A 13,458-nucleotide genomic window follows, 5' to 3' on the forward strand; every position below is an offset into this window, starting at 1 on the left:
AAACCAAAATAATTCAGATTACCAGTGAGTGTCGCCCTCCGTCAAATGGACAAGATGAAGTCGGCATAACCACGCATTGTTCCTGCATAAAGTTGAAAAAGTGACTTACATTTTTCACGAGTTCATGAACAAAATGGAAATCCAGTGGTGTGCCAAGGTCACCCAGTTCTGGGTGCCAATTGTTAACTTTTCCAAGAACTTTTTGCAAGCCAGTTGTTAAACACAGTCCTTATCAAAATTAAATTCATACAAACTGACAAATAAATTATATTAAACACAAAAGTAATAAATACTTAAAATTCATCAATTCCTAATTATTTTACTAAATTTTAGGACACAGTGGCAGCTTGAAGGAAGACATGGAGGAAGTAGTTACTAGGTGGTAATTGAAGAAGGCTAAAATCAAGGTCTCTCCTCCCCCGCCGCCCCCACCCTTCCTCAGCTGTGAGTGGGTTGTTGATCATTTACTTTCATGGGGGGGGGTTTCCTGAAAGCAACTGGTGGAACCCACAGTCCTGGCTGTGAAGACAAGACCCTGCTAGGCAACTTTCCCCCAGTCATCTAATTTTCCACACTGTAACTTTCCAGAACTTTCTACACTATAGGCTATATCTTTTTTTTTTATTTTAAAAAATTTTAAATTTTCTATTTTAAAATTGTTTATTGAAATACAGTTGACATGCAATATATTCTTTTCAGCTGTGCGACATAATGATTCAATAATTATAAGCATTACACAATATTCACCATAACTGGTGTAGTTACTATCTGCAACCATACAAAGCTACTACAATTACTGACTATATTCCCTATACTGTATTTTTCATCCACTTTATTTATTTTAGAACTGGAACTCTGTACCTCTGAAGCCCCTTCACCTATTTTGCCCATCCCCTGACTGCCTCTTGTCTGGAAACCACCAGTTTGTCCTCTGGTCTGTTACAGCATTATTTACAATAGCCAAGATATGAAAGCAACCTAAGGGTCTATTGATGGGTAAAGAAGATGTGATTTTATATATATATATATATATATATATATATATATATATATATATAAAATGAATGAATACTATTCAGCCATAAAAAAGAGATCTTGCCATTCAAGATGGACAACATGGATAGACCTGGAAGGTATTATGGTAAGTGAAAAAAGACAGAAAAAGATAAATACCATATGATTTCACTTTATGTGGAATCTAAAAACAAATAAACAAATGAAAACCGGAAATACACTCATATAGATATAGGTTGTATCTTAATCCTCCAGGGAAGAGCTCAAGGTTCCCCCCACCTGCACGTGGGTCACAATTTAGAAAGGGCTGTCCCAGGCATCATGTTATGATTCTCAGAGCAGCTCAGGAATGGGGCAGAAGAGTATTCTTTCCCTTCTAATAGATGAAGAAGCCAAGCCTCAGATGAGTCCGGAGGTGTTCTGGGTTCACACAGCCTGTGGCACAGGAACCTGGCTTTCTCGGCTGAATTAGCTACATGTGACGGGAACGTTTTATTTAGAAAAGGGGGAGGAGGAGGAGGAGGGGCAGGAGTGAAATAAATACAAAGTCCAGAACTGATAGACTCTGGTAGAAAAATAAATGAAACCAGCTTTCTGGCAATACGTAGCAACAACTTGAAGCCTGTGATACCATCTGTCTCGGCAACTCTGCCTTTAGAGATGTATCCTGAAGGAGGCATAGGCCCGAGAGGTTGCTAGTCCTTTTTTACCGCAGTGTCATTTACACGCATAAGCTCCAAAGGGACCTGTGTCCCAAGCCAGGAGTTGGGCTAACCTGATTGGGTGGTATCAGCTTCCATCTGGGAATTTGTTAGAACTACAGATTCTTGGGCTTGGCTCCAGTGCGGGCCAGCAACCTGTGTGTAAATAAGACCTCGCTGTGATTGCTTTGGATGCCTAACAAAGTTAGAGATTCCCTGGGTTAAATAAATTATGGGACAACTAAATGAAGAAATACAATGCCATTCATGAAGAAAGCAGAATATGTTCACAGTGTAGGAAGTAAAAAAATATACCATAGAATACTCGTTAGGTAAAACACAGTCTACATATTATCTCCTGGCTCACACATGTGTAAGGTTGGGAATCACACATGCCAAAATGTGAGTAACATTTGTATTTGGAAAGAGGGTTCCCCTATCCTTTTGTTTATTTTCTAATTTCTGTGCAATAAACATGTCATAAAACAAGCAATTGTTTACTTTTACTTTTATTTACATACTCACGAAATAAAAATAAAATAAAATATAGACCCACAAGCAAGATTTTGCAAAATGCCACGCCTGCTACCCATCCATCCCTCGGATTCTCCACAGCAGGGCCAGTGGGCCCATCCTGGGGTCCGGGGACAGCACCAGCCTCTGGGTCCCAGGCAGGATTTGGCTCAGTGGGTGCAGCCAACAGGACTGGGATGAAGAGCCAGACGCTGCCCCTGTCTGCACAGGGTTAAAACAAACTGGCTAGAGAGAAGCCCCGTGGGAAAGACATGACATTTGTTTGCAAGGAAACATAAACAGGGACAAATGAAGACAGAAATGTGGTTCAGTGCGAGCCTGATCAAAGCCAGCTGGGCAAGCAGCTACAAGGAAGAAAGCCTGCAGGCTGGGAGGCTCCCCGGACCAGCCTGGGGGAGGGCAGGGGCCCCTCTAGCCCCAGGGGGCTGCCCAAGGGAGCAGGGCCTGGAACACAGACGCAGGCTGGGAAAGTTGGGTGTGATGGGCTTCAGGCACGTTGAGACCCGAATTAGCCCGTTCCAGTTGCCCAGAGGAGGAAGGGAAGTTCCACCCAGATTTCTGTCTTCTCCGGCCGAAGGTCATCAACCAGAAAAGCGTCGGCGATCTATTGCCAAGTGTGTGCCAGGCACAGAGCAGGGCATTTCATTCTGTCATTTACTCTTTATGGTGGTCCTGGAGGAGACACCGCTGCCGCTGCCGCCGCGACCACCCAGCCACCACCCCGCTCCCGTTTTCCAGTCTGACTTGCCCAAGGTCAAATAGCCGCGGAGCTGCCAAGCAGACGTCTGAACCAGGGCCCACATCCATCTGCAGAGCGCAGGCTTTCCCCATGACGGCAAGCCAGGCTGTCTGTCATCAGTGCCCTGGCGTCCTCCCCGGGTCCTCCCCATGGTCCACCCTGCCCCTCTGGACACGGGCCTGGCCCCCTCCCCAACCCTGGCCCCAGCCCCAGCTCAAGGTCTCCACAGTCCTCCACTCCTGGGCACCTGAGCCCTTAACGACGCTGGTGTGAGCCTTGGACTTGGCATCATTTCCACCCTGTAAAGGCTAAGGCAGCCTTACAACGCTGCGTTAAAATTGTGCCAGGCAAGCGCTAAGCACATATTATAAATTATCATTAATTTAAAGAGACATTTCCCTTTGGGAGACAAAGTGCCTCGCTGATCTCATGAACAACAGCTGAGGCTTAGAAGTGACACCACACTGAAGTTTTCTCTCTTGGCCTTGGCCTGAAATGTGACCTTTGGTTGTTTGCCCTCATTCCTCTTAGAACACAGACTCAGGCATCCCACTCAGAACTGGGGAGACAGTGGAGGGGTCCCCTTTGAGGCCCAGGTGGGGTCTGAGAGAGCAACCAGCCCAACTTGCAGGCTCCAGGTGTGAGCCACCTCTGTCTGTCCCTCCTCCCCTTCCTCACTGTCCCTTCCCTCACCCAGGTGAGTCATTACCACCTTCATGTAGGAAGCCACTGAAAGGGGGTGACGACCCCACCCTAAGCCAGGTCCTGCCCATCCTGGCTAGCATCCTTCTTCCCTTTTCTTCTTCTTTTTTTTTAATTCAAGTGTAATCGACATACAGTGTTATATTGGTTTCTGGTGTACAGTATAATGATGCGACACTTCCATACATTTCTCAGGGCTTGTCGAGATAAGTGCGCTCTTAATCCCCTTTATCTGTTTCATCCCATCTTTCTTTATAGGACATCAGAGGTTTTTCGTGGCAAAACTTCAGAAAATTTGTTTTTAGACATTGTGTCCTCTCTAAAAAGTTTCACCCATGGAAAATCTTCTCTGTCTTCCAGAGCAAATCCCCTTCCTGCTGTCCTGCTCTTCTCCCCTGCCCTTCTCTGGGGAAGTAGAGTCAGCCCCCTCAACCAGGACTTACAAGGGGAGGCAAGGGAAGGCATCCACACAATTCAGTGCACAAAAACGTCCATGCGGTCCTCTATGACTTTGATCCTCCTTCCAGGGTGAGGCCAGATCCACGGCCACATGAAGAGCTGAGAGTGTGTGGATTCTGTGGTTGCTCTCACTCCTAGAGGCGCCCATATGGATTTAAGACCTGTCCCCTATCAGCTCCACCAACTAATGAGAGGAACAGCCCTCTCTAAGTCAGCTACTCCCAAGTCAGAGAAGAGAATGAGCATCACCTTGACCTCCTTCTTATTCCACCTTTCCTGATACCCACAGGTCCTCCTCAGTCTGACTCATGCCTTGTCTGCAGCTGCCCTCACAGCACCCCCACCCTCCATCTCACCCAGGCCTGGGTCAGTCCTGGCCCCCTGAACTTCTTTCTACCATTCTACATTCCTTCCTGCTACAGCAATCTCACATGTCACTCTGTCCCCTTTCCTACCTAAGAACTTTCTTGGCCAAGATCACCCGAGGCCACCCCTTCAGGTTGGCAGAAGCCCTTCTTCTCTCTCTCATTCTCTCCAAGGGCAGCCTGGCTTTGGAGCCAAAACTTGGACAAAATGGGCAGAGAAGAAGAGGCTTCCATTCCAACAACAAGGTCAATCACCCAGGGATAAAACCATTATGCGTAATACTATTACTCAGACTGTTTTCATGCTGGACATGCCACAGGCACAATATGGTTTTAAGAGTAAAATTTCTATCTGCCTTAGAAAAATTCTCACATCTGTGCCAAAAGAATATGTATATAAAGAGTTTTATTTTTTTGTAATTGGCTCATCAATTATGAATGCTGGTGAGTCCAAATCTTCAGGATGGGCTAGCAGGCTAGAGACCAGGGAACATCCAATGTAGCAGTTCAGGTCTGAAGACTGTCTGCTGGCAAAGTACCCTCTTGCTGAGGGGAGAACAGTCTCTTGCTCCATTTAGACTTTCAACAGATTGGGTGAGGCCCACCCACACCATGGAGAGCAATCTGCTTTTTACCAAGTCCACCCATTTAAATGTTAATCTCATCCAAAACACCCTGGCGGAAACAGCCAGAATAATGTTTACCTTTATACCCAGACACTGTGGCCCAGCCAAGTTGGCATGTGAAACAAACCATCACACCACGCCCCTCTGATCTGTCAGAATCTGGACTTTGAAATGTCTCTCAACGGCACAGCAACTGCTGAAACCTCTGCTCAGCAATTTTTAGCCTTTGCACTATCATTTCCCATTTAGCCCCTTTAAATTTCATTGTGTGCATGCCCAGTTCAGAAGTTAGTCAAGGATTTAGGGGAATTCTAAAGCAAATTTTGGGTTTCCCCCTCTAAGACTGCTTTCTTTCTAGAATTGTTCCCCAAAACATCTAGCCCCTATGACTGTTGTGAGCCCCACTCTGTCTTCCAGGCACAGTAAGAGAACCACTTTCTTCACACTCATTGCCCTGTGTACAATGTAAACTGTACATGTCCTCAGGGGTAGGGCCAAATAAATGTGAGCTCACCAAAGTGTCTTCTTTAGGAGTCAATTTCCCTCTGGCTTATACCTGCTTTGAGAGGCTCATCAGTACTTCAAATCATTGTCCTATTGTATTTTGTACTAAATTTATCATTGTTTTGGTAGGAGGGCTAGAATGATACCCTACTCAGTCATATTCAGCTTCAGAATCTCTCAAGAGTTATTTTTCAAAGTATTTAAAATTTCCAAGCTAAAAAATATTTTTGGACTAGCATTTAAAATTTTTTAAAATATTTCATTGGGGTCAGTAAGCATAAAAGGCATAATTTCAATCCTTGGTAATTTGATCCCAGGTCAAGTCCTGATGGGGGGGGTGGGGTAGGAGTCATCAACCCAAACTGACTCCGTCTAGAAGGTTGACGGAGGGAAATGAGGGTCATCTACAGTAGCAACAGGTAGCACCTTCTGGATGACGTGACTGAGGCCACATGACATCTCTTCTTGGAGTGAGTCTACTGGGGGCAGAGAGCAGAGCCCTTGCTGCCTGCTGTAAATGCCCCATCAGAGCACATTGGGGGTAAATCTTAGACATTGTTTTAATCCCTTTTTGGTCAGCAGTTGTGCTGGACTCACAATTTGTCGCCAGTAAAAAGAACCACCTTCTGATTTAAACGCAGGAAAGGATGAAAAATCAGAACCACATTATAAGGCTTCTTGGTGGGTTTTTGTTTTTGCTAGGAAGACTTAACGGGCAGCTCTGAGCCATTTCCCTGGAGAGCTTAGGCCACACTCCTGAGGGTTCCTGCCTGTCCACAGAAGGAGCAAAGGTAGGCTTATCTTTTCTTGGGTAAGAGAGGACAGTGGAGTCAGATCCACAGTTGCCCCAAGCAGAGGCTGAAGTACTCTCGTGGTCTCTACTGCAGAGCCAAGGGGCACAGTGGTTGTGGGAGGCTAACCTGAGCAGCCCCACACTAACACCTGCTTTGATTTATTTTATAAAGAAAGTTTTCCTTTTTACCGAGCCTACCAGATTAGACTTAAGTGAGATTTGTCAGCGAACTGCCTAACTTAATTTATATAAACAATGATAAACATTAGTGTACACTTGGTTTATTTGTATGATTATAATCAATTTTATGTTCAAATTAGCCTACAAGAAATTTACCTTCATGAGAAAAACATCAAACTATGAGCTGAGGAACAGTCTACACAATACTGATACACAGTGATACCGACCAGTGATACACAGTGATACTGACCAGGGCTCCTCAAAACTGTCCAGGCAAGTCTGAGAGACCATCACAACCAAGACGAGCGTAAGGAAGCATGATGACTAAATGTCATGTCGCACCCCGGATGGGTGAGAAAAGGGACAGTGGGTAAAAACTAAGAAGATACAAATAAAATAAGGACTTTAGGTAATCAAATTGGCTTGCTAGCTCTGACACTTAAGCCATACTAATGTAAGATATTGATAATAAAGAAGCTGGGAGCAGGGCATAAAGGAGCTCTCTGAAGTACCCTCACAACTTTAAGGAAAACCTAAAACTGTTCTAAAATAAAACTTGATTCAAACATATCTATAAAGAAATGAATGTCTAAAAATGAAGACTTCCTTAATCCTACTTCTGAATTTTAGAATGGAGTAAAAGGTGACCAAGCATGTTTGCTGAGTGCCAACTACATGTCAGTCTTCTAAGAGCTTTGTTATCTGCGTTACATCATTTAATGCTAACAAAGATCCTATTAGGTAAGTACAACTATTAGCCCATTTTTACAGATAGGGAAACTGAGGCATAGAAAGGTTAAATGATGTGTCCATCTCACAAAGCAGCATTTGGCTACAGAGCCTATGTAATCTCTTACGTCCCTAAACTGCACAGAGAGAGGATCACAAATGATGAGAAAAATCATGTCAGTGGAAACTCCAGAACCATGAACACTCAGACCCAAAATATGCTGATAAGTGAGGCTGGGATGAATGAGGCCTGAACAACTTCCCACATTCGGTGTAGAGATGGGCCAACCATCTGTCATCCAATGATAATGTACATGTGAAATATCATATCCTTTGAAGTTTGATTAGTTTATCTGACAAGTCTGAGATATTGACAAATGACTTGGAGGGAAAAGAACCAGTCAGCAGGAGCTGACTCAATCACATCTACCCATCAGTAACTCTTGACATCTTTGCCTCTAAGCCCCATCCCAACACATCCACCCTCTGCAACCTTGCTGCCCAGCACCACAGCCCAAGCCACACTCACCTCTCGGATTGGGGCAAGGCTGCCGAGCAGCATGCTTGGGACAGCAGAGTGATACTGACATGTCATGACTCATTTGAAAGTCACAATAACCCTCATATTTTATTCTCCATCGGCTTGTTTGTCGATTGTCAGCTATTTCCAAACTTGGATGATGAAAAGGAATACCATTTGTTAACTTATTCAAATCCCCTTATATCTTAAAATTCTATGATATGTATACTTTAAAAACACACATAAGAGAATATATATACACATATGCATTTGCTTTTTATGTACTGATTTTAATTTATAGGTTCAATGTTAGTATATTTTTAATTTATAGACATAGAGATTGATGCATTTTTTTTTTTAATTTGTTGATCTGGCCAGATAACCCTCTCCCATCTCACCTTCTCCTCCTCTGAGTGCTGAGTTTTGGAGGCATCAAAGCACAGCTGTGCCCAGAGATCCTGGCTGGTTGCTGCTATCTTCAGCCTGCTCTCCCCATGTAGGGAAGGTTCACCCTCTAGTGTTTGAGTGTCATTGGTCCTCCCCTCACCTCTCTGCTAGAGGCAAGGTGGACTGTGCAGGACTGGCATGTGTTCTGGGGGTCCCAGGGCCTATTGGGCTGGGAAGGCAGGAGTTTCCCCTAACCCTTGGCCTCTGCTACCACACTCCCAAACCACTGGGTGAGGCCATCAGAATGGCCTCACTCTTGACATTGCACTTGCACACACAATGATTTCTTGTGGCTGCTTTCAAACACTTCCTAGAGCTCTTGCCCATTGGAACGTCCATCCCCACGAACTGCTACCAGGGAGAAGGGCTGTCAAGAAGGGAAGTCAGAGAACTCCCAGTAGAACTGCCACAGACGGAAGCCACTGAGCTTGAATTTGGGGTGGAAGCCAAGAGGACCCATTACAAAGAGTCCCGTACTGACTCCCATGGTATGTCAGCCTTTATAACCCAAGGAGAGAGCACTGGCCTTCAGCATACTTCTCTGTTCTTCACCCAGGAAACCCTGTGTGGGGCGAAAAAAAAAGGGGAGCCCAGGAATGATGCTAGGAAAATACGTCATGGTGTGGGATGGAGGAGAGGACCCCATGGTTTTGTTGTGCTTATAAAAAATGATTACTGAGAATCCTGAAGCATTCACCTTCAGGTTGTAAGTGTCTCTGCCATTCATGAACAAGAAGTCTTAATTAAAATGCTGCTAAAAGAAGCAAATCAATTAACAGATATCTTACAAGATGGTTTATTCTATCTTACACACAAAAAATTGCTTATGAGTATCGGGTTACCGCTTTAGGTTATCAGCTAACAAAGGCTGCTAATGAACTACGTTGTTATCAAGTCAGATAAAAGATGCCCGGGGAATCCGGGCAAATTATTATAACACAGCACTGTGTTTTGAAATATTGCTCATCTTTCATCACGCACAAGGAGAAGAACCCAATCCGAGGAGAACCAGCCCACGCAACCACCTGGATTTCTGCTGAACTGGAAAGGCAAAGAGTATTCAAGAATGCAGCCCCAGAAATACAGGGTTAAGAGTATGGGGGAGAGAAATGTTAACGAGGCCTGTGCCACACAGCCTTTAGTTGATGGCAATAATAAAAAGATGGACATTTCCTAAGCCTCTGTCGATCATGTCCTCTAGGCAAAAGCCATTCACATTTGTACTAATAACCACAAAATAATGTTCTAAATGTAACAATAATCCCTTACATCTGTGTGGGTCCCTACAAGGCACACCATTGGCTTTTTCATTTAATCCTTTGTTGGCTTCATCTTGTGCAGAGCTGCAAAGCTGTAGGCCATTCTGTGGCCATTCAGACCCCTTCCTCTCACTCTGGCCCAGTCCTCCATTCTTTCCTGTGGAAGGTCAGTCTTTCATTCTTCAGACCAGAGACTACCTCATAGTCTTCATGTCTCAAGGATCCTGAATAGTCACATGGGGGATTCTTATGGCAACTGAAAAGGTGAGGCCATCAGTTCTAGAAAAATGATGCTTACCTGTTGATAAGTGGTGGTGTTAAGCAGGCTATGTCTTGACTTTGGTCCCCATTTCCATGAGCCATTTGCTCTGGGTAGGTTCCATTGATATGGACACAATGCTATCATAGAATCATGAACAACTCCACCAAGGAGGACCAGGATAGACAGTGTGGATTATTGGCTTCCATCCTTCCTTACTGCTGGGTAAAGTGCTCATGCCTCCCTCTGTTGAGTCCACTTCTCATGGAAGAGAATTGATATTTTCCTTTAGGACAGAAATACTGTAGACTCTATTCCATCTGTTACTTGGCCTGGGCATTGAGGTCCACATGAAGGTCCATCACCAGCTTTGGAAGCTCAAGTTCATGACATCCCTGAGATTGAAACTGTCCAGACTGCCCAACCTTTCCTGAAGAGGCCACTCATTTAGAGCTCAATCACTCGTTCATCTCTGGAAAGGAAGAGAACCATCAGGAAGACCTATTGATGGAGTGATTATGCTCTCACTAATTATGGCATAAGCAGCTTATGCAACACACACAATTAAGTAGCTATGAAAGAATTCATCAGCATATCTTAGCAAGGTGAGACATTTCCTTGTGCAACATAGAAAGTACGTGAAGACCAGTGGCTTCTAGGTAAAAGGGGGAGATTTTCAGATAGAGCTCAACTGAGAGGTTGTTTTCTGCCTGCCAAACCTCGAGCCACAAAACTTCACCCACTTTGGTGGCAAAAGGGAAGAAGTCATTCCCCAAGGTTAAAAGGCATATCTGCTGGAAAATGCCACTTTATGTACTTGAAGAGATTGCACCAATCTGGGAAGATGCTACAAGGAACCAGCTAGATAGACCTGTGCAAATATAATTAGAAACTTATACATTCAAGTCTGAACTTGTGCTGTTATAGAGCGTGAGACTTGTCCACACATAGCAGATCTATCTCTATCTCTATATCTACATAAAATTAGGAACACATAGGAAACTATGAGGTCACCAAACTGGACCCCAATATAGTAGAGCTCAGGCTGAAAGTAGGGCACAGACCCACTGCTATGGCCACTTTCAACTAAAGACCTCACCCACACCCTCATGCACAGAGACTGAATTCACACCAACATTCACTGCTATTTCCTGTAACAGTCATAATTTTAACAGAATGGCATATTTGTGTTTACAGTGAATATTGTATACTTGTTTATGCCATTCGACTGTGCATGTTGTCTCAATGTCTTGATATCTAACATGGGAGAAAGGACAACAACATTAGAAAGATGGGGCAGAGAGAAACAGCAATGAGATAAGCCAAGCCAAAGGCCATAAAGAGACAGTACCTACCCACCCTACGTGTAGAGGACCAAGGACAAACATTGAGGTCAGGGTTACAGAGCTTGACGGCAGCAGAGGCAACATGGAAGATAAGCAAGTTGGAAACAAGCAAGGATGGTGACAGAGAAGTCTAAAGGGGTTCCAAGAGAGTTTTTTGTGCTTCTCCTTTAAAATGTGTTGAGTCCAAAAATCAGAGTTTAAGTTGGATGGTCTAGAGGTCCAGGGGCTCAACAGAAAGTTCATCCCTTCTAACATCTTTAACAAGTTCTGAGCTCAAAGGGCCCTTTTGGATATTGTTAAGAAGAAGATCCAAAGTGGCTGGATCTATGCAGCATTTGCTCTTGAATGCTGATGTCTATAGAGGATGGGAAAACCAAGAAGGCAGCCTCCTTCTTCTCCTAATGGCCCTGAGCTGGGGAAGGGGCACCTGTGAGCTTCTCCATGGAGGAATTTGTTCTCTGACAGGGCAGTCATTCCTCTATGTACAGATGTGTCACCAGCCCCTAGAGAGATAGGCACAATGTACAAGAAAGGTAAGTTGGACAGAGGCTGGAATAGTAGCTACCGACAGGACCAGCAGGTGAATCAGGCTGCAGACCTGGGCTGGGTATCAAGAGAAAGAGAAAGAGACTTTGGGAGACTGTATCTGCACTGTTTCCACTATTATTTAATATTGGTGGTTTTAGTCAATGCAGTCAGAGAGGAGGAAACAATTAGAGGCATAAGAACTGGGAAAGAGAATCTACAATTTGACAGATGACATAATATTATGAAAACTCAGGGAAATCAAGAAGAACACACATACAATGAAAGTATTCAGTAAGGCTGTCACTATAACATTAACATACAAATACAATCCATAAGCAAGCAATGACCCAGTAGGAGACATAACGGGAGACTCCATTCACAAAAGCAACAGAAACAGAAAAATATTTAGGAATAAACTTAACAAGAATGTGAAAAACCCATAAAGTAAAGGCTGAAAACTCTCTTCAGATACATAAACACAGACTTGCAGAAAGATTCACCTTTCCATGAAGGACACTGTAAAGAAGTCAATCATCTTCAGTCTCATACATGAACGTAATGCAACCCCAACAAAAATATGGAGGTGTTTGTTCCATGGATAGATTGAACTGGTTCTGAAGGTCATATGGAAAAACAAATACCCAAGAATAGCTAGAAGAGAACAGCAAGAATGTGCCCTGAATAGGACACACAATGGGAGCGCGCCAGATGGCGGAGCGAACCATGGAACCCGTATGAGTAAGAGCGTGGTCCCAGCATGTGAATACTCGCAAATACCATGAACAATAATATAAAGTCTAAGATTACCCCAAGTACACACGGAAATCTAGAACACAATAAAGATTGCAGATAAAACTGGGGAAAATAATATTTCCAATAATGGTACTGAAATAGATTGCCATTTGGGAAAAAGATAAAATTGGATCCGTGTGTCATCCTACACACCACAATATATATTAAATGGATCAGAGATCCAAAGAAAAAATAAACCCTTACAAGAGCTAGAAAAAAATGTATGTATGTATGTAAACATTTTTTTAAATTTTAAGGACATTTTCTATATATAATTTTAATTAAATATATTTTTTTAAAAAGAATGTGGGAAGATAAAGCCAAGACTTGAAAATAGTTACCTCCACGCAGTGGGTGGGGACAGGACAGAGCGGACATGTTTGGGAGGGAGACTTCTCTGAGTTCACCTGTTTACATATGTTTTTATCTTTGAACTATATGTATGTTTTACAAACTCAAAAAAGTAGAATTAAATTGAAAGAATTAAGAACAGAAACATTAAAATAGCATATAAAAGGAAACAAACCCCATATCCAATTGATAGCATAACCACACAGAGAAAATAATTAGTTCAGTATGAGTATAATACTCGGTACAGAGAGAAGGCTAAATTCTAAGAAGAAAAGGAACTGTGAAGAAATCTTCAAGTTACTAAGCAAGTTTGTGGTTGTAGAGTGTTGTGATTGTGGAATTATTTTGTTTACTATTAGAGGATAGAGCAAAAGAGCAAAAATATTTATATGGAACAGGGTTTTCACTTTGGAGGTGAAAAAACAGAAATACAGAGTGAGGAAAACTTAAATAGATCCTTATGAGTTTGTGGTTTAAACATACATATCCTGACTCTGTCCGTTGAGAGGGTCATGTGTCAGCAGCCATGAACACATTGTGCCCACATCTTGGCTTGTAATAGCTATTCCATATCAAAGAAAGAAAGAAAGATAAAGAGAGAGAGAGAGAA

The 13,458-nt window shown here is 43.3% G+C and overlaps 1 protein-coding gene across 2 annotated transcripts in view; it reads right to left on the reverse strand.

The window, feature by feature from the left end:
- Positions 1-9,085: 9,085 nt before the first annotated feature.
- LOC111144774 (chromosome unknown C10orf128 homolog) overlaps positions 9,086-13,458 on the reverse strand; it is a 34,715-nt gene continuing 30,342 nt past the window's right edge. For both annotated transcript variants that reach the window (XM_022499221.1, XM_022499220.1), the window contains exon 6: positions 9,086-10,303. In XM_022499221.1, the coding sequence (XP_022354929.1) occupies positions 10,279-10,303 (25 nt within the window). In that variant the 3' untranslated portion in view covers positions 9,086-10,278. The remainder of the gene's footprint in view (positions 10,304-13,458) is intronic.

This window comes from Enhydra lutris, unplaced genomic scaffold (assembly GCF_002288905.1).
Source record: "Enhydra lutris kenyoni isolate GAN:26980312 unplaced genomic scaffold, ASM228890v2 scaffoldscaffold12, whole genome shotgun sequence".
Taxonomy (NCBI): Eukaryota; Metazoa; Chordata; class Mammalia; order Carnivora; family Mustelidae; genus Enhydra; species Enhydra lutris.